Source organism: Nestor notabilis, unplaced genomic scaffold, assembly GCF_000696875.1.
Source record: "Nestor notabilis isolate BGI_N333 unplaced genomic scaffold, ASM69687v1 scaffold36059, whole genome shotgun sequence".
NCBI classification, from domain to species: domain Eukaryota; kingdom Metazoa; phylum Chordata; class Aves; order Psittaciformes; family Psittacidae; genus Nestor; species Nestor notabilis.
The window spans coordinates 13,299-38,468 of record NW_009945701.1 but is presented as its reverse complement, the minus strand read 5'-3'; the positions used below and the strand labels follow the sequence as shown (position 1 = coordinate 38,468).

General features: G+C 37.7%; 1 protein-coding gene across 1 annotated transcript in view; it reads right to left on the bottom strand.

The window, feature by feature from the left end:
- Positions 1-3,935: 3,935 nt before the first annotated feature.
- The window catches only part of EPS15 (epidermal growth factor receptor pathway substrate 15), a 22,535-nt gene continuing 1,300 nt past the window's right edge, over positions 3,936-25,170 (bottom strand). Inside the window, exons 2-13 of the mRNA XM_010022972.1 lie at positions 21,393-21,554; positions 20,373-20,570; positions 18,157-18,354; positions 17,474-17,551; positions 17,038-17,128; positions 15,581-15,616; positions 14,589-14,722; positions 12,995-13,064; positions 11,788-11,864; positions 11,137-11,299; positions 7,804-7,982; positions 3,936-5,844 (exon numbers count right to left, since the gene is read on the bottom strand). Of these exons, the coding sequence (XP_010021274.1) occupies positions 5,698-5,844; positions 7,804-7,982; positions 11,137-11,299; positions 11,788-11,864; positions 12,995-13,064; positions 14,589-14,722; positions 15,581-15,616; positions 17,038-17,128; positions 17,474-17,551; positions 18,157-18,354; positions 20,373-20,570; positions 21,393-21,554 (1,533 nt within the window). The 3' untranslated portion in view covers positions 3,936-5,697. The remainder of the gene's footprint in view (positions 5,845-7,803; positions 7,983-11,136; positions 11,300-11,787; positions 11,865-12,994; positions 13,065-14,588; positions 14,723-15,580; positions 15,617-17,037; positions 17,129-17,473; positions 17,552-18,156; positions 18,355-20,372; positions 20,571-21,392; positions 21,555-25,170) is intronic.

The window sequence follows — 25,170 nt, the reverse complement described above, 5'->3', positions numbered from 1 at the left end:
GAAGGGTCCAGCCCGCTCTGGAACTGAGGGGAAGGGAGGCCTGCGTGCGTTATGTGCTGGAATTAGTGTCATTCATTCCTATTGAGGAAACACAGGTGGAAAATATGACTTATATTACCCAAGCTTTAAATTCCTGTGCGCTCTGAGCCTGCTTCCAAGAGAGTGTTTGCCTGAGTGGAGCCTCTCCCCCAAAATACCATGGTCGGGTAATGGTACAAAATCAGTAACAACAAACAGTGCTTAGGTTTCACATGTACCAGCTTATGAACAAATTGTTTTAAATAGTTAAACTACAGCTAAAACAATTGTAAATACAATAGATAGGCAATACTGAAAAGAAAGTTTTATAATAGATGTAATAAAAGATTGTTTTATAATACACAAAATAGCCAAATTAATCATGTCAGCCATTCAGCTTCAGAGGATAACAGAAGAGATTAACAAAAGAAAGGAGTGTGTGGGAGGAAATGAACAGGGGAAAGAAGGCAAAGGTATACACGGCCAAGGGAGTGGCAGGACAAACAGAAGGACTTGGTTGACATGAAAGAACAATGGGCACATTAATGAGAACAGTGGGTGAACAAGCTTAAAGGAAGAATTTATTAGCTGAACGCGGACAATGTGCTTCGTGATGTGTGGAGCGAGAGGTAGGCGGCAGGACTGCCTCATGCTCCAGTGCTTGGGGGCTGCTGTGAGACACACAATTCTTTAGTCTGGCAACAGGCAAAATTCACGACTGTCCTGGCTAAATCAAACGGTTTAGATCACTGAGGGATGTCAATGACAAGCACCTTCACAGAGCTATTACTTTAGTACAGATGCAAACCCCCATCTTTCAGCATGAAATACCTGTTTATGTCCAATTCTTCTTTTGAATGGTGAAGCTCGCACATTCCAGCTCACAGCTTTCATAGGGAAAAGACTTCCTGTGTAGTTCTGCACTTTAGACACAGCCCATTTTCAAGAGCCAGTCACATTTAACCTAAAGAACATTTGTATTAATATATACCCTACAGAATATACTCTAAATTGCTTTTTACAACTTTTAGGAATACTGTGTGTAGGGACTAAGTAGAAAAAGCTAAACCAGGGCAAATTTGCATCATTAGCCTAATTGCAGTTTAAATTAGTTAGTATCCTCAGCATGTCATTGTATGTTCATGAACAGTTGTGCTTTTAGTATCTGACAGGAGAATAAATAGTTTAAGATAAATCGATAGCACATTAATCAGAGAATTTATGACCCCAACATTCAACTAGCACTTTTACATACAGTTCTCAGGATTCTGGGTCACTGGTTTGAACCTCATCTTGAATTATTTATCCAGTAAAAGTTATGGATGTAGTCCCAAAACGGGATTTTGGCCCAAAATCCTCAGAACTATTTGGAACTCAAACATGCTAGTCTATATTACTGAAGAGCATTTAAGAATAAGGAGGTATTAGTACAGGTTGAGACAAGTATTTTAAAAAAGAAATTCTACAAGAAGGATTTTACCTAAAAATCTGTTGAGTCTTTCAAAGTCTGGGGTTTTTTTTTCTGTGGAAGTGACCACAGCTGTTCATGTAACACCTCAAGAGAAACTGCATTCTGTGGAAAACAATCCTAAAGTCCTTACCGCTTTGAGTACAAGAAGTTCAATGTTACATAGTCTCCACAGAGTAATGAACCTGTCCACACAGGAAAATCAGCCTGAGTGGCTCAGGATGACTTTTACTGACTTGGGCACTGTCAGGTACAAAGCCAGGACAGCCAACAGGATCTCTTGCTGGCCAGTGCCAGCTGGGACAGACCTCTGAAGTCAAAGGTAAGGATTTCATCCTGTATTGATCAGCACATTAAATACTCAAACAAGTATCTTGTTCAAAGCAGCACTTCTGCTAAATTCCTGATCTATTTCCAGTTATTGTTGAGTGCAATGTGCTGCTTATATGAACAAATACCTTGTAACATCTCTCCTCCCTATAGGGTACACACAACTAAAATGGGATAAGATTCCTTTTGCTCTGCACGAGATTGTCTTTCCAAATTACAGCGCTTATGCAACATCCTATCGGACCCATTGTCACTTAGAAAACAGGAAACAGGTTAGCATTAAGAAGTGGTTTGTCCAAAATCATTTAATAAATCAGCAAGAGATAACTAGAAACAACATCCTGACCTCTTGAGTACACATCCAGACAATGCGGCATTCTTCCCCCCTATCAGCTAGCAACCTGTTCATCCACTTCAAAAGCTGATCCTTTTTGTTTTCAGTTTAAAAATCTAAGGTTGTAGCAGCTCTGGATCTCTCAATTTTAGCACAACAGATATTAAGTATTCTGAGCAAGGAATGGTAACGCAGCAGGTATTATTTACGTATTTTTTTAACTACTACTCATATCTCTTTAAACAGATTGTAGATGAACATCTCTTTCAGGATATTACTCACCTAGACTTGATGGCTCGTCACCTGACAAAAGTTCCTTCCCATGTTTTCTGGGATAAGAGACACAGGCCGAACTGAAGCTCCACTCTACCTACCAAAAGAATAAGCTTCAAACTTGCATCAAGAAAGATCTTCAGTTTGGGAAAATTACTGTCTACTTCTAGTATGAACTGTTGACTGTCTGCTTTTAATTTGACATTATCTTGTATTTTGTAATTGCACAAGGCAAACAAATCCTCTTCCTTCTTATGTAAACCAAGGAAACCAGTGAAGTCCAGTACTGCAGTCTAACACAACAACATCTAGGTACTAAAAGCAGAGGAGTTAGTATTCTGTATGGCTTTAAGTCTGCTGTACTGAAGCAAACAGCTTTCAACCCAGTATGTCAGTTCCTTCATTAAGCACTTTCATTGCCATTTTATTCCCTGTCAGTACTTCACAATGGTATAACAGACTTAACATTAATCCCCAGTATAATTTCCAATCAGCTTCCAACAGTTTCTAGTTAAGCTGCTTCAGATAACTTGCACTGGCAATGTAACTGTCAAGTGGCCAATTCATCTGCTAGACATTAGTCTCTTATCTTTTGAGTGCAATGGTATTCTGTGAATGCAATAGAAACTTTTACATGACAGAACTTCAATGTAGAGGAAATTAGAGAAAGACAGTGAAGAGGATATCCAATTATTCAAGATGATTAGCAACCATTTAGCCATCTTCAGTGTCACGATGAAGAGTTAAATGGACTGCACACAATTTAGAGGGGAGAGAGGGTTGAAAGTGGCACAGTCAGGGGCAAAGTGTACCCAAGACAGAAACTTGACAGGGGACTTACTTAAATGGAAAAAATTAAATAATTAAAATTGGGCAGCTCACAGGTTTCAAATAGCCTCAAGAATGTGTTTGATCCTGATAAGATTAATAAAGATATTACATCATCTAATCCAACTGATGTCTCGTTAAAAGAAAATAGGCAAAGAGATTTGGATCCACTTAAGTGAGTATATTAAAACCTAGAACTACTGCAACAAAAGGATCAAAAGACAAGTGTAAATGGTTGCTGGAACTCCTAAACCTCTGACCAAGCATTTCTATGATGTAAAGGAGACATCATGCTGACAGACATGTTTAAGAAGAATCATATATGCTGGGTTAAACTAAAGTTGTTTTAAGCCCTGCATGCTGACAGCAGCCAGTAGAGGTGCTCGCATATCTTCACAGATAAATCTTAAGTACCTAAACATTTGGGCTCTGAAGCCTTTGTGCAGGCAAAAATCCTTGGACAAGAGTAGCCTGAGTTTTCTTTGAAGCTGCCACAACTCCTAATGGAGGAAGCGTCAGCTGGGATTAGTGTGCACTTTAGCTAACCTCAGCATTCAGGCAACTCTTTTCTCTGCCAATTTACCCACGCTCACAGTACAATCAGAACACTTTATATTGTTTGCATGACATTTATGTGTTGCTTCTCAGCCAACAGCACCCTTTTGACAAAACAGGCAAACAGTTCACACTTCTGTACTTAAACTTTATTTCTTCATAATTACAGGCTATTGTTAGAATTTTTAACCAAAAGGGAAGTCTATAAATAGAGGCTAATCCCACCTGAACAAGGTTTTCTTTTAAAAAAACAACAGTTAAAACTTCATAAAGTAATGCCATTTAGCTCACAGCAGTGGTTTGTTGGTAGTCTGAGTAAAAGTACTATAGTCAGAGTCAGTAACATGAAATGTAACATCAAATGACTCAAAACTTTAAATTCCATAAAGGAAAGCAGGAATATATATATAATATATACATATAATATTGTGTTGGTCCACTGAGTATACATTTTTAACAAAAGATAAGAAACTATGTAATCCAGTTAAGTATATGATTTGCAAGATTAGTGTACACTCATTACAAAGATGTATAGATAAGTTATAACTATTTAATACTTGCAAAATTTTAAGTTATTTATTTTTCTGAGCAGGTGTTTAAATGCTCATTTCCCAGTGCAAAAGAAAAAAACATCCCAGTCAGGTTACCCATTTTTCCTGAAAAATTTAAAATTACCCTCAAATTCAAGCAACAGCAGCATTGGCAGGTAATGGGAAGAGCTTAAATATACTGAAGCATGGTCGAGTTCTCCTCCTTCCCCCAGTGTTGTGTGTTGAAATGCTTCAATTTCCTCAACAGAAATACTACAGGCTGAAAGTGCAAGGAAAAAACCCCTTAAATCTCTTGATGTTTATGCTGCTGTCATCCATTTTTCTTAGGGCAAAGGATTATTTTTGGGGGAACTATTTTAATGAAACTGATTCTTTCAATAGAGTTCTTTCAAAATGAACAATAAGTTATTTTCATTAAGTTATTTTCATTAACATTCTATCAATCCTAACTCTTGACTCAGTGACCATTCAGAAATCATTCAGTTTAAGGTGCAACTATCAGTTGGCATTCAATAAATTACATATACAGAAAACAAGTGTGGTAAAAATAAAATAAAAATCAGACTACCTGTTTTTCCTTTCTATTCTCAATCCTATTTCAAATTGAACTTAATAATTTGCCAGCTCAGCTGCATATTTCACAGGCAAAAGTGGCTCAAATAGCAGTGGGGTCTCCCAGTCTGACAGTCATCTTGGCCAACAGCAAATGCACATGAATCAACAACTCAATTGCTTTATAAAACAAAATAACAAGTCTGTCTTAAAACCTATGACCATGCAAGAAAAGCATTAAAGGTTTCAGAAAGACAATATTCTTTCTGACTTAGACTCTATGAGGATTGTTATTTCAAATCCAAACATAGAATCCTCAATGAAGTGAAAATCTATATGCATACATACAAAATAAAGCACTCCACAATTCTGGCATTACTAAAATCTCTTTAGAAGGATAAAATGTTTCGAATGACTAACTGCTTGATGGGATATAGTCAGCCATGACAGAATAATTGCTGTGATCACCTTATGCTCAATTACCAACTGCTGACAAATTACAGCCAAACTACAATCTCACTATCTTCATTTTGAATTGATTTGCTTACAGCTGGGAAAAGTAATTTGTTCTCCTGAAAACTTGAGAGCAATTGAATGCTAAACTTAATAGTTATTCAAACAATAACCAAAAGGATTGAATTTAGCAGAAACATTCACACCACTTTCAGAAATTTAAAACCTCTCATAGCTTCTTGTATATAGGTATTTTCTGATGAACATTTAAATAGATTAGGTATTCAGGAAAAGGGACAAAACAGTTGACATAAGAGAGAATCTTATTCTAAGCTTCATGCTTCTGATATTTCAGATTTACTGAGTGCAATAGCCAGTTCCAAGTCTTCTTGCTCTTGCTGTTTTAGTCTTGCCAATCTTTCTTTCTCTTCTCTCTCACTTTCCCTCTTAGCCCATTCAATCATGTCTTCCTCAGTAGAATACTGCATTTTTAAAAGACAAAACAAACCAGATTAATAATACATTGATAGCTAAGACTGTCCAAGTCCTTGCTGTGACAACTAGTCACTTAATTTCATAAAAACTAGTTTTTATAAAAACATATATGTATTCTAATCTTCAAATATTACTTTTTAATTTAAATACACTATTAAGATTAGCTTAGTCTAACGTTTAACTACTCAGAACTGCACCGAAGCCATCCAATAGATGTTGTCTGATGAAATAGGCAATGTTTCAAAGTTCGGTATTCGGTTTCAAAAAAGTTATGAGCAGAAAGTGTCATAATTCAAATTCAATTGTATTTTGGATAATAAACAGTCTATACAAGAAACATTTTGAATAAATAAGGAGAACACTTTGCAGATTACACCCCTCTCCGCACTGGGGGACATCTCATTTACCCTACTTGCATCAAAGATGATTTTCCCCAGGTGACAATGACTGCAAAAATTAGCTGTAGAGTGACTGCGTTTAATTGTTCAGATGAGAAATAACTTCTGCCAAGAAGCAGCAAAATAATAAGGTAACCATACAGTTAGAAGCCCAGTAGTAATACAAAGAAAGGTCAGTGCGATACAAGAGATAAAAAAAGAGAACATAATCTTTCCATGTTTATTGATGTGAACAGAATGTGAACTAAATTACTGTGGTACAATGATTATAAATCAGAGACAGTTAAGGGTATTATCTTAAATAAAATACAAAAGGTTATGCTAAGGTTTGTTTCTAGTCAGCATGCAGAAAACCAAAGAGATAGGTGAAGCCCATGTCTTCATGAATGTCCCAATGTTAAGTCTGAAAGAATTATAATAGAACCCAGCTAGTTTCTGCTTTGGGCTGCCTCTTTGGGAAATAAATGTAGAAAAGCTCTATTTTTCTCCATAATGCACTTAGTATTTTCAGTAATTGCAGCTGGTAAAGAATACTTTTTTTTTCCTTCATGAAGATAATGAACACTTTTGCATTCTCCTCCACAGTTCACATTCTCTCCTCCAAAGTGGCTTCTCAGTCCCTCTAACTAATACCTGTGATCACTAACAGCATTTCAGAAATTACCATGCTACAAGACACATCAACCAGTGCAAGTCAATTTTAAGAGCCTGTCAATACTCAGTTTACTTCAATCAAGCACATAGTGTATTAGGTCTGAAAATAAAAAAAGGCAGTATGATCAAGATACTGTAAATGCAAATTGCATTTGACAGGTATCAAGCTTGCAGGTGAGACAATGCCTTTCAAAGCTCCTATGTGCAAAAGCTCAAAAGGAAAAAACCAAAACTATATAAGCATGCACAAACCTTTAGATTTGCTTCTACTGCTTGGACACCACGACTTCTATGAAATGGATTCTGGTTATAAAGAGACACTTACTACTTTATACTTCATTGTACATACGACTGGAATTTACCAGCCATTCAAAACTCATCAAATAATATCTCATTAACATACACTGTGATGAGGCTGTTTATCAGTATTTCAGTACATTGCAATTATGACCAAACAGTTCAGTGACAGCTAAATTAAAATCATGCCTTTTGTTTTATTTTTAATTGGATAGCTAACAGTGTGCTTGTTATACATATATAATTTAAATCTGCTGCATGCCCTGATAAAATGGATAATCCCCAGAACAGAGATATTTTAAAAGTCCTATTTTCTAAAAGCTAGGAGGCCTCCATGAAAAAAAGATAATCACAAAACCAAAGCAATTTAAACAGTAACTACAGCATTTTGCAGTATCTTATTTTAGGACAGCCTCAGCTGTAAATTAAATGTAAATAGAATCATAGAATCGTTAGGGTTGATACTGCTACAACTGGAAGCAATATCCCTTTTGTACAGGGGATATGTTTTAATGTTTTAAATTAGACTGAAGACTTCAGTATTAACAATTCAAAGCTGTCATTATACTGAAACAAATGTAAAAAGTGTTTACTCACAGTACTGAAGTTTGCAAAATTGTTGGGGTCAGCCTCTTTACTGACGCTGGTGGGAGCAAATGGATCACTGAATAGATCTGCTTCTTGTTCTTTGGGAATGTCTGGGGTGGGGAAAGGCTGAAATGGATCGCTCGGTTTAAAGGAATCTGAAGAGTCTATTTGATTGATAGGTCTTTTCCCTTAGATTAAAATGAATTTAAAATGAATTTAAGATAGCAGGTAATAACATGCTATAAATAGTAAAAAAAAAACAAATTCGAAAGCTACTTGGAATGCAGCCTCTTCTAGTAAAATAGTGGGGTTGCAGTGACTTCAGAGGAGGGGTTGCCAATTTAAAAAATGAGGGTACAGTCCATAGTTTCTTAAAGGGTAATCAGGTAAAAAGCACACGTATGTTACTGATACAAGAACACAGAGAATCACAGAATGGTTTGGGTTGGAAAGGACCTTAAGATCATCTAGTTCCAACCCCCTGCCATAAGCAGGGACACCACACACTAGACCATGTCACCCAAGGCTCTGTCCAACCTGGCCTTAGAACTGCCAGAGATGAAGCATTTACCACTTCTGTGGGCAACCCATTCCAGTGCCTCATCACCCTCACAGCAAAGAACTTCTTCCTTATATCTAACCTTAACTTCCCCTGTTTAAGTTTAAAGCCATCACCCCTTGTCCTACCACTACAGTCCCCAGTGAAGAGTCCCTCCCCAGCATCCTTGTAGGCCCCTTTCAGACACTGCTCTGTGGTCTCCACACAGCCTTCTCTTCTCCAGGCTGAACAGCCCCAATTATGTACTAATTAACTATTTTGTGAATAGAATTTCTAACAGTTTTGAGCCCCAACTCTATCAACACATTATTTTTGCCTTCTATCAACTGTCCATGATCATTCCAACAAGCCTGTTTTATTATTTGTTTGAATCAAGTTAACACAGTTTTTTTCAGAGACCAGAGAAGACCCCATGTCCTCTCACTATGCTAACACCAGGAATTCCTGGAGTTTTTAAATTAACAAAACAAAAGAGTATGATAACAAGCAATCACAGGTTTAACTATTTTCTTAATCCTTGCCTTGGTAGCTGCAGACATAACAGAATCAGGCACAAGCCCCTGCTTATCTTGTTCTTTTTTATTCAGCTTAACTCTAAGACAGCTTTCAATACCTTTAAGGACATTAACCCAAATATTTTCTAGAATAGTTGAGCTGAACTTCATCCCACCACTCTCTCCATATGTTACTGCTAACAGAAAAGGTTTCATTGCAGTTTCTTGAATTCAACTAGTGGGTTCTGCAAGTTCTGCAACACTTACAGTGGTTGCATTTTAAAACTTTCTTCTGTTGCCATTTTAGATTAAAACTGCAGAATTGAACCAGAGTGCTTCTGATTCTGCATATTAGTCTAAGAACTCTTTCATAGACCAAAAGAGATTCTAATTTGTCAATGAATTAGAAAATACCCCATTGGAAATACATGATTTAGACACTTCCAAGGTAATCTTGCCATGACAGCTCTCCTGCATTGATGATGATCTATTGGCAAACAATGTCTATTTCTTGACTAATGTGGGAGAAGCACCTTCAAATGACATTCAGGGAATTTTATTTCTGTGTGGGAAGGATTAATAATTATAAGACTATGAAATATACAATCTCCAATCTGCCCCCAAAATCGTGTAATGTAGGTGCTTATCAGTATCTAGATAGGCAGTGGGTTTCAGAGGCAAGCAAACAGCCCTTCTGTATTCTTTCCAGTAGTGTGAAGGATTAAGAGAAAGATTTGTGGGCATTTATTTGAAAAAGCATTCCCTTGTTTTGGATCAGACCAAGGGAGTCATTAAAAACAAATACATTTAAGTATCTCCATTTTTTATTTCTCTTAGGAAAATATGTTATTGGTAATGGTTATGAAGATAACCACAGCATCATTTTTAATATGTGAAAAACAAATCAGCCTACTTTTTACTAGTCACCTATTGATAAGGATGCTGTTGGTTCCATCACTAGAAGCTTGCATTCTAAAAGCAGGTCTGTACACCACATCATAGCCATTCCCATACAGTGAAGTCAGTAATCCTTTTCTGTTTTAGATAAGGACCACCATTAAGAGGGAACACTATCAAGCATTCAAATTATCATCTGTCCTATCAGCTGTTTTAATGCTATTTACAGTGAAACTGATCACTTGCAAGGCGTAAGCATGAACCAGATCTCACATCGACGTTAGAAATTAAACAGCTGAGTTTAAATTCTAAGATAAATATGCTTAAATTTACTGTGTTCCTCTTTTTTTGAGGAAAATGAAGAATACATGTTTAATTTGATGCTACAGTTTTCCAAAACACCTTCAGATTCATCCATATTGTGTAACAGTGAAAAAGCGATGCAGTAGAGTTTTTAAAGACAGTGAAATAAAGGATAGAAACTTAAGAAGAAATACTAGTGATGTATTTTCCAATTTATGCAAAAAAATTGAGTGAGGAGTCTCTTGTAACATGGGCTTGTTGCAACCACAAGGTGTTTATCTTTGATAATCGTGGCCTTATCTGGAAAGCAGAGACACCTTCCACTAGAGCAGGTTGCTCCAAGCCCTGTGTCCAACCTGGCTTTGAACACTGCCAGGGATGGGGCAGCCACAGCTTCTCTGGGCACCCTGTGCCAGCGCCTCACCACCCTCACAGTAATATATCTTACGTATACATAATCTAAATCTCTCCTATTTCAGTTTAAAGCCATTTCCCCCTGTCCTATCCCTACATACAGTTGTAAAAATGTCCTTGTCATGGCAAAGACCAGAGCACTCAGGTATCACTGAAGAGAGAACAGCACAGGAAACTTGCATTTATTACTATTACACTGGCTAGGTTGACTGTCACAGACCTCTGGCAAGGCCACTTGGAAGAAGTTAATCTAAAAACCTGAGGCAGTCATTTAACCCGGTTTTATTCACTTTGCATTAAACCCAGAGGTTTTGAAATGGAAAAAGCCACACTGATTTCACACTGAATTCTCACTTTAAGTACAATTTAATGCAAGATTCACAATGCATCACATTAGTAACCATTTAATCTACAGCCATGCCGTGTTCTTGCAGATCCTTGTAATAACTCATTTTTTTTCCTGTTTTCTAAATCCTCTCTCTCTTCAGAAAGAAAAGACTGCTCCCAAACACCACGTGACATTTAACTCCAAGGAAACCACCAAAGATCAGGAACAGACTTGTTTCACATCCTGCTTATTCATTCTTAACTCAGGCACTTCACCATTCTCTCATACTGTCCCACTCCAGTACTGAAGCAGCTAATTGCTAACAGCATCTCAGTATTGGCTCTTACCAGGGGGTGGTGGACAGGGCCTTGTGGGAGTTCCGGTTTTAGGGGGCAGTGCAGGAGGAACATCCTCACTTTTAGCTGGTGGTTCATCAAATAAGTTTTTAGTTATGGTCACACTGTTGACAGAACCTGATGTAGAAGAGCTAAAGGGATCCTCGTTGTTGGCCTTTAACATAGAAAACAGCAACACACACGTTTTCAGTGCAATTCTGCTTTACCTTCCCCTTCTTTTCAGTAATGCAGTATTTATTTAGAACTGAAAGTCTGGACTAAGACAGAAAGAAAATACTTTTGTTTGGTTTTACAGATATCATCCACACACTCTGGGATATTGTAAAAAAATCAAGAAAAATCAGGAATGGTTTGTCTGTACAGCAGTATAAAGTTGAGTGCAGTCAAAGATGCAAAACTAGTATTTGTACTGTTAAACTCAGTCACTGCAAATATAGAGAAGATACTTATAAACCCACAAAGATTACATTTCATTCTTCCCAGTGGATAATTTACTATAAAGACCTCGTGTTCAAGAAAGTCAGCCATTATAAATTTTTAGTGGTGGCAAAACAGTAATGAAACTGTTGGCATAGAAGCTAAACTGTGTCTTGTCACTGCAGTTTCAAGCATTTTCTATGAGTAGCAGTAGCTTACTATTACCTTTGACATCGTGCTAAAGTCAGCAAAGCCACTTCCAAAGGAGTCATTTCCAAACAGAGAGGCAAAGGGGTCTGTAGCTAAATATATACAAATCAAGCAAACAGAATGAGATTAAAAGTTAAGCATCAAAAAGACTGAAAAAGTCCCTCAACAAACAAGTAACCATTACATATTTTGCAGCATAGACTAGTTGAAGTGAAATATTTTATGGGGTGGGCACTTTAGGTAGCTTTTACAAAAACTCATAACTGTCAACTAACAATTAAGAATAATAATTCTTCTAAACAGGGAGTAATGAAAAAATACTGGTATTTTGGTTCCCTACATTTAAAAAAATGGAATTTACCACTGAAAGCATCAAATACCCATTCTACTAGATGTTCTCCTGAGCTATACATACGTATATACACAAAGGTATTTTTGTGTGCATACACCCATAAGTATAGATACATATATAGATAAATATGAAAAGCCCACTGTGGAATAAAGTATCTAAACCTCACATAATCCCAATGCAATTCAATGTTACCCTTTAATTCTTATGTGCCTCAACAATATCTATAACCTGCTATTCTACTGTAAAGCAGGAAGTGCACTGTCTGTATCAATATTCACTTCTGCATCTCTAGAAAATGGCATTTTTTCCCCTACAATTAAACTGAACAGGCTCACAATATGAAATCACACATGGATTCATGTTTTGGACTGCCACTTGTCAGTGCAACTTGGGAAAACAGGAGATTAGAGTCTTCCCCAAAACGTCTTTAGCCCTCAAATGCAAAAGGATCATAGCAAAAGGAACAAGCTTTAACAGTAAAAGTTCTCAATGAAGTAGTTATTCTATCCCACATCTCCTCTTGTAGTAGAAAGCTATCTTGTATGTTACTTAGAAAGTAACATGAAATCTCCAAAATGGGAAGCAGTACAAACCATTCACATAGTCTAAATACTTAAAACAGGATATTTTACCAGTTTTAGGTAAACTACACACTACAGATAATGAGACAGTTTTGTATTATAAAAATACCCCCCTGTAAACTTGCACGTTAAGTTGTATGTTACAGGAAAATTCAGACAACACAGGAAATCCCTAAAATGCTCCATCACAAATTCAGTTAAAAGACTAGAAACAAAAGTAATAATAATAATAAAAAAATCAAATAAAACCAAATCGCAAAGTAGTCTGATGCATGTAATGTACTTTTACCTAGATCATTCGATGTAGTAACACTTGTTCCACCAGGAGCAAAAGGGTCATTCTTCTTTGACATCTCTGTCTGAAATAAAAGAATGCTTTAGAGGGAAATCTGTTTTTCAGCTTAAAAGGTTCCTCATTCTAAGAGTATGACCACGATTTATTTTAGTTTGGAAGTTCTAAGATAAAATAAGTTTTAAGATAAAATATTTTGGAAATAGCTTTTACCACCACCAGTAAACAAGTCTGTTAACAGAAACTCCTCCTCAAAACAGTGATTAGTACTTTCAAGGGATGGGGAAAAAAAGGTACAATATGTGCAACATACTTGGTCACCACTAATACAAAATTTAAAAGTAGCTACTACTTATTTTAGTCTCAGATTTCTGCAACCAGAGCCATCTTCATGCAGATTTATCAAAAAGATATCAACACCACAAAGATGTGGTAAAGCTCTTACTATCAGACTGTAATATTACCAAGAATTAGTTATATTACAATACCAAGACTGCAAAAAAGATAGTGTGCTAAGCATTGAAGACTGCAGAGTTGGAGGACTGAAGGCTGTAGTTGTAGGCTGTGGTGTGCAGTATGACCCCGAGAGCTGCGTAACGTGCACACCACATGGAAGGACACCACCACTGTTAGGTGTAGTGATGTCTCATTCTCTTGACTGTTTTGGGTTTACCTCAGGCACACTCTACAGCCACTTTACTTGCTTCTTAATCCACATCCATCTTTAATTCTTAAGTATGTATATGCATATTTTATACACACAAAAAATTGGAAATGAGGCATGAACAGAAGCAGAACTGAGGAGGAAAGGAGATGGCAAAAGGATGGAGGCAACCAACATGAGAAGAGTTTCAGCTACGGAGATTGTTTGCCTATCCAGCCCTAAATATTACCTTATCTTCAACGAGTTCTATCCAACATCAGAGAATGTTTCATACCCAACCCTACCTTATAATAGGCTCAAGACTAATCAATAACTGCTTAGTTATAATGTGAACAGCTAAAAGTCATACCTAAGTACACTTAAAAGAGGTAAAGGGATACATTCAGTAAGAATCTCCACATTATGCGAGGGCTTCAATGACTCTTACTGAAAAAACCACAAGAAAACCCCAACAACATACAACTACAGAACAATTTGGCTTTTCAGAGGAGAAACCACATACCAGGTTTCAAATAAGATACAGAACATTCCTACTGATCCTGTAAGCTTTGGAGGCAAAAATCCAGTGTCTCAACATAACTTGGTAAGATTACTCTTGGGTTTCCTTCAATGCTTAGTAAGCTCCACCAGCTACCAACAGAGCTTCATTTCTTACTCTTAAATGTTCCTAACTGTAGAGCAATGAAGCTCCACACCGAAACACCTTAAAAATGGGGTTGTTTTGGTTTTCACTCCTATTTCATCTCTGACTATTTCTAGGAAATAGGAAACATAAAAGGACAGGACAGAGCCATGGGGTAAAAAGTAACCATTTATCTATATGATTTCCAAATAATCAGCTTTTCAAGGCATGTCCAAATGTACAAAATGGGTTATTTTGTCCAAATTACATAGAGAAGGAAGTGAAATGTATGCTGCCAAACTTACTGTGATATTACTGTTGTCTGCAGTGCTAAATGGATCAGTGCCAGCAGTTGCAAACGGATCAGTGCAGGACTGCTTGAAAAAACAGTCAGTTGCAAAAGGATCTGAGCCTCTGAAGGGATCACCACCAAAGGGATCTAAAAATAAACATCTCATCAGCATTTCTGCTAATTTTACCTAGCTTGGTATTTTAAAAACTAAACATTATATTGCTTTTTTGCATACTGCAAGAAGGCCATACTGCATTTAAGACCAAGTATGAAATTCACCTGCAAATAATGCGTGTTCTGTGATTCAGAATTAGACAAGGCAACATTTTCTGCACATCATGGAAACTTCAGATGGTGCCAGTGCTTTGGTTCTAGAACCATCTGATTTCTGTAACCAAGCCCCCTAAAATGAAGCATTTTACAAAATCTAATGTTTTCCACAACTCTCCTACACTCCTCTCCTTCACTCCCCAGACAGAAATGATGCTTTCTTATTTAGCACTTGGTGGTCAACACTATTTTTCCGTGGGCTTCCTACTGGTCATTTTGCTTTTTTGTTAGCAGTAACTTCATTCCAGACCAAGCAAATAATGCAATGACACTGCCTACACAGCCAGTCTAAATAGAGACTTCCCACATTTTTCAGTATTTAGTTCTAAAGATAGTGAATTAAGAGCCTTTGAAAGAGTACAATCCTAGTGTTTGCATACAAAACAGGCAGCAAGAGTCTGGGGGCTTCTGTTCACCACCTTCACATGCTTAAATCCCAACTAAGGATACTTCCAACAGCAAGAGACAGTTCACCAGCAATGGGCTTCTCTGAAAAGCTTTAATACAAGTGGACAGCTGCTACCACTATATATTTATCTATCCTATGGTGACTTTTTGGGTCATTCCTACCTTTCTTTGCACTGGTAATAATGGGGTAATAACTTTCCCTCACATACTCTTCTAGTAGGAACCATTTAGAAAAAGAAACACATTAGAAGTTACAAAGTTACTTACCAATTTTCCCAAAAGGGTCATCTTTGAAGGGATCACCTGTTTAAAAAAAACAAAGAAGTTACCTGTACTCAGTTGAAGTCTTCTGGATTAAAACTCACTTCTACATTCAGAATTCAAACACCTCTCACTCAGAGGAATAGTTGCACTATTTTCAATGGAACCACAAGAACTAGCATTACATGAAGCTAATTAGACATAGCTCATTACCATCATGAAATACATAAAAGCAGCCATCTCAAAGATGCATTTCTGTTGGCTATTGTCCATAAACACCCACATTATGCAGTAGCTACCACCACAGTAATTCAGGCTAGCCACGGATAGAAGCTTAGACTCAGGTTCTGATTAATTCTCACAGGCCCCATGGATGGTAGCTCTTAAGTGCTCATTTCTGTACTGGATTCATGGTCCCAATTGCATTAGTTCTAACCCCACATCTACATCTGAGAGAAATAGATATACTGTCTCCTAGCTGTAAGTATCTACCCCTGAACATATGGAGCAGACAAAGCCCAAAAGGTTGGCTGCTAACAGGTATGTCTTTCTCCTCTGAAAGAAAGGCTTTGTCATGTGCTTTAAGTAGAAGCACTTCAACATAAACAAAAATCAAGCAATATCTACACAGAAACCAGTCAAGCTGTTTTAAATTAGTTCCATTTATTAATTAAAAGTATTAAATCTGCATTGACATTCTTTCAGAAGCCAAGTGATGCAGAACAGATTTAGCTTATCTCCCTTTCGAAGCGATATGAGCTAAATTGATCAGACCATGTTGATTCTGAAAGCATGTAAAATCATATTAATGTGGCTGAAAACATCCGCTTCAGCAGTTAATCCAAATTAACTCCCCTTCTGCAAGTGGCTCCATATAGACAGATCATTCCTTCCAACAGAAAAGAAAATAAAAGCAGAGCAGCAGCATTTGAAGTGGCAAAGTACTTAAAATAAAGCATAGCACTTCCACAAGACGAACAGATGGTGCAGTTCCACACTACCTTTCTCTCAGTGCCAAACTCACCATAAGTAGGGCACAGCCATTCATTCTCAACCACCCACACCCTCCCCACGCCACAGCTCACTGAACCCTCAGCTGACCTCTTCATGGATCTGTGCTGCAAATTAGATTAGTGACACCACATGTATCACAACTATGCCCACACCTTTAAGACCAAAATGCAACCAAGGGGTGGGTGGGGTGTAAGAGAAGTACTTAGGAAGAGCCATAAGGGAAATGTGCAATTGTCAAAAGCTAATTAGAAGGTCCAGCTGAAGGAAGGAGAAACACCCTGGAACTCTTCTCTCTGTAATTTCTATTTTCACAATGCTATTGGCTCCACACTCCTGTCACTCAGACATGTTCACATTTGTTGTAGAAAGAGCAGTTCCAAGGTGAAGATTAGTCTGAGATGTGTTCATACAAGACATGTTTCTGCAAATCTGCACTTAGAATTACTTACTGCCAACAAAAGGATCAGACTGGAAGAACTCTAAGCTGGTTTCGGAAACTATATCAGGCAACGAATGAGATTCAGCATCAAATGGGTCTTCCTGGGCAATGCAAAACAAGTAGAGAAAGGTATTACAATTTTTAAGACATGCAGCATGGAAAACACCCATGTTGTCCTGTGTTACCATTTAGTAGTTTCTTAAAGCTGGGGAAGAAGCTAGAATTCTACATAATTCATGCATGAAGATCCAAAATATTTCCCAACAACAACCTGCTACATGAGATTTAAATGTTTTTATGACATCACATTCTAAATAAAAACAGTAAGAAGTGACAACTTTATTCCTTTGTTCTATGACCATGATACAAGTGACACAACGCAAGCCTGAAACAGTTTAATTAGGATTTAATTTGCCTTTTCCTCCCCCTAATTTGAACAAACTCACTTTTTTGGTAACAGTTGCAGCTGGGGTCTCCTTCTCTTCTTCTACAACAGGGGCTGTCATTTCAGGACTATTCCTTATCTATATAAAGACAAAAGCAATTCACTATGCACTGCACCAGCTACTAAGAAGGAGGAAAAATGACTGCTGTAGCTGAACCCAGGACAACTATAAATAAATAGAAGACTACACAATACAAAGTATTAAATAGCTAAAAGAACATACTAAAGGATACTTCAAGAGGTTCATACTTATCATAGAACATACTGAAGTGTTCTGTAAACCCTGTGAAAGTTAAAAAAATCTAAAAGAATCTACTGGGCCATAAGGAGTAACATTTAAAGCAAGACATCTTCAGATTTTCTGTACCATTCTTTATTCCATTCTTGTTGCTCCAACTGGAGACAGCTGCTTTCCTATAATGTTAATTCTACTATTCAATTTATGCTATTTTGCTTTAGAAACAAATACAGACAAATTTTTATTGCCACATTCCAGCCATGCTAAAATTGCCTCCTTCCCTGCTTATCAACTTTGAGATTGTGGAAGCATAGTCCCTCAGAATAACACCCTGAAATGTCACTTGTGCAAGTGTTTAACAACATAATCAATCTTGATACATTCTTAACTTATTCCAGCTTCACAGCTGCATTGCATGATGATCAAGCAGGCAAAACACTACTCACTGGAGAGACACTGTTTGCTTGTTCATCTTCTGCTATACTTTCCCCTTCAGCATTCTCATTAAGGTTAGCAGTTTCACTGCTGCTGTTGCTAAGACTAGAGTGATCCACAGTTCCATTAACAAGCGTAGTATGTGGCTGAGAGTGCCAACTAAACTGGTTATTCTCCAATTCTTTCAGCTCAAGAAGTTTTGTCTGCACCTGTAAACAGAAATAAATGTGTATACATCAGCATGGCAGCACACAGAATCTAGTATATGACCATCCCCTCTTAAATATAGAATGGAAAATGTATGTCTGAAATTCTTATTTTCAAAAGCAAATATAATAAAACCCATGTTCTTTCAAAGGGTGACATTTGGGAGACGAGCACAAATCTGATTTGGAGGAGGTGCAATGTGGTTGAAGGACAGACCTGAGAACCTTCTCCTGCCAAGGAAGCAGACTGCGTCACTGGCAACATCAAGGCTCGATGCTTTTTTTCTACTCAAACTCATAAGAAGAGTTGCAAAGCTTTCACATTTTTTTCATTTATTTAGTTTGTTGTGTTTTTTGGGGGATGGGTTTTTGGTTGGTTTTTTTTTTTCCCATTTAAATTATGCATTAGCAATTGCCTTCAACTCTCAATTACACATGCTGTTTATCACAATTCTCAATTTCCAAGAAGGACAATTACAAATTCATCTCCTCCTTCATGACTTTTGAAGTCTATACAATCCACAGAATGCCTTCCTAAGCAGACAGTTACACTCACATGTTATTATTTCAGCAACATGCTTAATGCAAAGCCTCACAGCAAACATTTACGATCGACACGCCAGTTATGAAGGAATTACTGGATTTAGTAGATTATACAGAAGGTGGGACAGAGCCTTGGGCGACATGGTCTACTGTGAGGTGTCCCTGCCCATGGCAGGGAGTGGAACCAGACGACCTTAAGGTCCTTTCCAACCCAAACCATTCTATGACTCTATGATGAACATAGTTCAGACACAAAGCTGTCTAAATCCCACTGACTTCTGCTAGGTCAGTCACCTAACAGAGGTTTCATTGACTTGCACATATCAAGTCAGGTGGCAGCAGAGACAACACCAGGTGTCTTTCAAATACAGACCTCAGACCAAGCATTAGATAATCTTGCCTAAAGCACCAAAGCACCCATTGTTCAAGAGCAATAAAATCAGGAGTGCTGATACAAAACCTATGGAAAAAGTCTGTAGTACAGTCAAGCATAACCACTTATCATCCTCAAATCTGTTCATTGAAGGTACAGCTTGCTAGCATATTAATATTGAAATAGTACATCCTTCTCTCTACTGGTGAGGAAACAATGGAAAATCTATATATTTATTTCTCAGTTTCTAAACCTCAAAGCCAAACTTAAAAAATTATGAGTATGTTATAAGGCACTTCAGCAGAAGAAAGTGTTTTGCATGAACAGTGGAAATCTTAAGAACAAAAAAAAAAATGAAATTGTTAACAGGTTACAGACATGTATTGCCATTTCTAGAGTTCAAAGTTAATAGGAAGCCTCTTCATTTTGTTTCTAACTTGATAATGATGTGAGTCTGGCTAATATATTAGCTGGCAAGTTAGAGGAGGCGAAGAATAATGAGGAAAGGCTGTGCTAGCTTGCACATCCCTGAAGTAATAATAAATCACTGACTGCAGATAGATGCTAAGTGTTCCTTTAGCATAAAAGCAGACACTTCAAAGCACAGTGCTTAAAAACAGTGCAGGCATATCTCTGCTTCTCAGTATCTAATCTCAATCAAATTTATTCTTACATTCACCTTATTTTCCCACTTCAACAATTCCCTAAGTAAATACTGTTGATACTTTTTATACTGATTTCACAACCATTAAAGACTAGTAAAAGCATGCCCCAAGCCAAGGCAGAGGAAGAAAGCTTAAACAACTACTGGACATAGAGAATTCAAACATGCATTCTCCATTTTTCATTCATTACGACAAATTATTTATGAAGTATAATAAATTAATCCCTTTTATTAACAAAACTTGGAGAAAAAACATGAAGTATTCTTGAGCCAGCCTCCAAGAATCCTAGCAATTACAAGCACAGAGCACATGTGTAAGCAACTGAAGACCTGAGCAAACAGTGATGAAGAAAAGAGAACGACTCCTTCCCCTTAAGAAAAACCACACTAACGGTTGTCAGCTAAAAAAAGCTTTTTTGGGGGTCTTTCACAGTGCCTTACTGAATTAATTTCCTGTTGTGAATCCTGCAGATGTTGTTGAAGAGGTCCCAGCTGTGCTTTCCCAGACGCAATGCAATGCTCAAGCTCCGCAGTTTCTTGCTGCAGGCGACTCAGCTCCTCTTGAGCTTTGGTCAGTTCATCTTCATATGCGGAAATCTTTGACTCTTGGCTTGTTATTTCAGCCTTTAGCATGGCAATCTACAACATGAACAATATTTCAAAGCCATATTATAAAACAAAAAACCACAACACTTCCAAACACATCCAAATACTAATACTTATGACCAGAAAAAGTAAAACCCTCATAGCTATTGCAGAGATTATAGATTACACCTGAATGGAAGGTTAACTCCGTACTGGTCTCAATAGGATCATAATATTCTAGCTGTTTTTCTGGCTGTAATGGCTTTAAACTAGAAGAAGGTAGATTTATATTAGGTGTTAAGAAGTTTTTTACCATGAAGGTGGTGAGACACTGGCACATGTTGCCCAGAGAAGCAAGTTCAAGTGTTCAAGGCCAGGTTGGATGGGGCTTGGAGCAACCTGGTCTAGTGGAATGTGTCCCTCGGTGTGGCAGGGGGTTGAATTAGATGGTCTTTAAGGTTCCTTCCAACCCAAACCATTCTGTGATTCTGTGATTTTAGACCTTTAAGAAATACTATAGCTTTATATGAGAAAAAAATCTACATAACTCTAAGATGATTTAACTGCTAAGAAATCAGTCCCATTAATTAGTGCTTATAATTACACTTATATTGCATTCTAATTTTGCACTATTTGCTTGCACTTAACCTTATTTACGTGCACGTATATCTCAGTATGTTTGTTCACACACTGAAACTAAATTAGGAGGTAACTGGAGTGACATGTTTCCTATTTTCTATTGGTCATGAAATCTTGACACTCAGGCTGTTTATTTGTTAAAGTTTTTCCCCTGCCCCAACAACTGTTATGCTGCAAGGCTGAGTTCTGCAAAATGAGGCATTTATTCTTTCAAGGGCCTTAGCCAATAGACCTTACCAAATGGGCTTCCTCTGCACGTTTCTGCCTGATATCGTTAAGTTGCTCTTCCAACTTGGCCTTCTGCTCATCAAGATCATTAAGGATTTCCTGTGCTTCCTGTTTCTGAGCTTGCAGCTTTTGCAGGTTACTGCTCTCCCGCTTTACTTCATCTTGTAGATCCTGTAAGGAAACAGATTAGCTTTGCATGTTCCCTCTCTCCTACTAACTACTACATCTCCCAATATAAATTGCAGCACTAACTTGGATTTCAAAGGATCAACAAATTATCTTTCAGAAGGTAGCATTCATAACGTCAGATGAACAAGTATTCTCAAATTCTAATTCTGAGACATATAAATAAACAGCTTTTTCTTTTCTTTAGTAAAAAGAATCTCACTGAAATATTGAAGATTGTGCATCAACACAGAGATTAGCTCTTTTACTCACAGGGAGGTTAAGGTTTCATTTTGAATTTAGAAGTTGTCTTTATTCAGGCCACTCCATTGTCTATCTCCTATGCTTTAGCAATATGTTTTACTGAGTTCCACAGTAATAGAAAGTCTTTATTCTGCTCCTTCCCCCTTCAAAAGCACATGGCTGAAAATGGGAATGTGTTTTAGCAACATGCTAAATGACCAAACCAGTTCGTTAACAACTCAAATGTACTCCCTTCTAGAGCATCCCTGCCTCTCGTTTTGCAAACAACCACCAAACCCATATTTTCCATGTAACAGTACTGATAAGAAGTGCACATTCCATACACAGCAATATGGCATCTTTTAATTTATGAAACAGCCGTATGTGTCTTGTGTTCCCAGTACATTAAGTAGCATCATATGACAATTAGTTCATTTCTGAGCAACAGGAATGGTTGTACTTCAACAAACTGCAGAGATGACACTGAAAAAAATGTCAAGAAAAGAAATTAGGAAAAAGAAAGAACTGTTAAAGTCAAGAGGAAGTGATAATACAGGGAGATCAAAAAGGATTAATACAAAAGGAAAAGTAGATGAAAAGAGAAGACTGCAGCCTTTCGAGAAAATATGGTAATTGAAGGAAGAATTATGAACAACAATAAAAAAATGAATAGAGAGAAGATTGAGGAGGATAAGAAAACAAGCAGACGTGAATTTCTGATTACAGCATATATTCATGTGCTGCTCTAGGCTAAGATCTTGACATCCTTTTTTAGGGATGTTCTGTTTGGGGGTATTTTTGGTGAGGGAGATCATCCATATGTGCCAACACCTCCAGAAAATCAGGACAAAAAAGCCAGACAGAAATAGAAAGGCATATGGTGCAGCAGTCAGATGCTAGGGGAATAAGTAACCTCGAGACAACTGGAAGACTACCTAAAGAAACATCATAGATGCTTTTAGAAAAGAAATCCAAGCAAAACACAAACCACCAAAAAACTTACACAACCCCCCAAATCATATTTGAAGTTCACTAAAGGGTATATGTCTGATGTACAGCCGTTAGACTAGGTGAATCACTGGGTGCTTTGAATCTATGAAAGACAAGCCAGCACACACTCAAAAAGCTCTTACAAGCAGCTACTGACTTGGATAATTGGGACATCTTGATCCACTCATTTTTCACGTCGCTTTGAAAAGCAAGCATCAGCTGATACTCAACGCAAGCAATAGGGGGAAAAAATAACAGCTTGAAGAGATTTCAGTCTCCTTTCTCTAAAAGGAAGCAAGAATTCATATACACACAAGCTGAACATGGATCACCTCCACTCCTTGAATCCAGTGTCGCACCTAAGCACGGGAATAGAGGAGCACTGAGAAGACCTGACTAAGCTCGATGGCTCCCAGAAGAGAAAAGAAGGAAAAAAACCCAAGTCAAACATGTTCACATAACCACTCCAAAATTAAAGGTTGGAGTAGATACAATACACAGAACTGGGGATAATACTCAGATACATCTTCATGAAGTAAACCAGGCTGCAACTAAACTTGAATTTCAAAGAACACCCTCAGCAAAGAAGCAACACCTCAATGTTCAAGCATTCATGAGATTCTATATGAAAACCATTAACATATTTGAGGTGGTACAAGCCAGAGTTTTTGCAGTAAGAGTAATCCTTGTATTAGATTTACAATCATTACAACTCTCCACGTTAATGTAGTGTAGGACAAGGGAAGTCCAGAGGTCTGTATTTCCATAGATTGGTGTGTACATTTTTGGTGTGTACTTCACCAAATGATTCATGTGCTGTTAAGAACTATTAAGCCTGAAATAGCATGGAAAAGTTAAACTTCACTGACTTCCTAATGGTTTGGGTGCCCTGCAACAAAGAACAGAGAAAACCCAGTGCTGAGTGGGATACTCAGAGCATAAATCTGTTTAAGGAAACTCAGGCCAGTAAGGAGATCAAAAGGCTGGAAGAGAAGGCCAGAAACATTCTGGACTACTTAGAAGGCCACAGTCCCAAAATATCTTTCACTTGTCTCCCCTTTTCTCTGAATTAATTTCATATACATGCTACATTTTTCCACTGCAATGATATAAACATGTATTATGCTTCACTCAGGAGTTACATGCATTTGTTCTACAAATTTCTTTACAAAGTTTCAGTGTCCCATTTTATTGACTTCACATCAGTAAAATTCTGCAACTGTTGGGAAAGCCAGGAGAATCACCACTTATTTCAGAGTGTTAGCAGGTAGGCTGACAACCATGTGAAGCACTACATAGAAGATCAGAGTTTTGTGAATGTGTCCAAAACACCACTGCACTTGAGGCAGCGTCTAGCTGCTGAAGAACACTGTGAAGAACATCTGTGTCTAGAAGGGCAGGCTGGTGATGAAAGAGCAAGGAGACAGCCACATAAAGGCATTTTCTGATGCCACTTGGTATGTGGTCAGAACCTAATGTATAGTTACACACGAACGCTGTAAAACAAAGTTCTCTACTGCCAAGATGAACATTTCATATCTGAGTTTATTACTCCTCCCATACAAATCAGTTTGATCCCTCACAGACCCTGACTATATTTGAGACTGTAACTTGTGCCCACGGAAGTAATTCTGGTATCAGAAACCAAGGAGTGTGATGTCACAAAACTAGCTTGATCCAAGGTGGCAGAGCAGAACGCACTGGTCTTGTACACCATCTTTAGGAATGTCACCATTAGAACAAATCCAGACAAAAAGCAGCATGATGTAAAGATATTCTTAGTCTGTCACCACTATTCTTTGAAGCTCTAGAAAGTTTCCTGAAACATGCAGGTCCTCCCACATTCAGGAGCAAGAAAGGGACCAGAGATAAAGGGTCTCCAGTTAAAATAAATGCTGCAGCCATTTCCTGTCTGATCCCAATGGTTTCCCATTTTTCTGAGAAGCCAGTAATAGACTGTTCCTTCTCTGCAGACTGACAGAACTCTATAACTCTATATTTAACAAGGGACAAAGAGCTTGTGTGATCACAAAGAGGTTAAAGACCTGCGACAGTTGCTTCCAACATTACCGCTCGAGATACGATGCCTTAATTGATTCTGTGATGCTGCTGACTACAAAACACTAAAGATATGCAGATGACACTAAGACTGTAACATTAAAGGTAAGGTTTTTACTTAGGCTTGGCACCTTTTGTGCAAAGGCACCAGAGAACTCAACCTTCACATGAACACGCACACACAGATTCCATAACACACTAACAAAATCATCCTGTGCGCAAAACCAGGAATACCCATAGGAATTTTTAACTGTGAAAAGGCAATCTGCAGAGGGGGGGTGGAGGTGGGCAGTGACCACTGCATGCATGGACAGGATCACAGACACGGGCA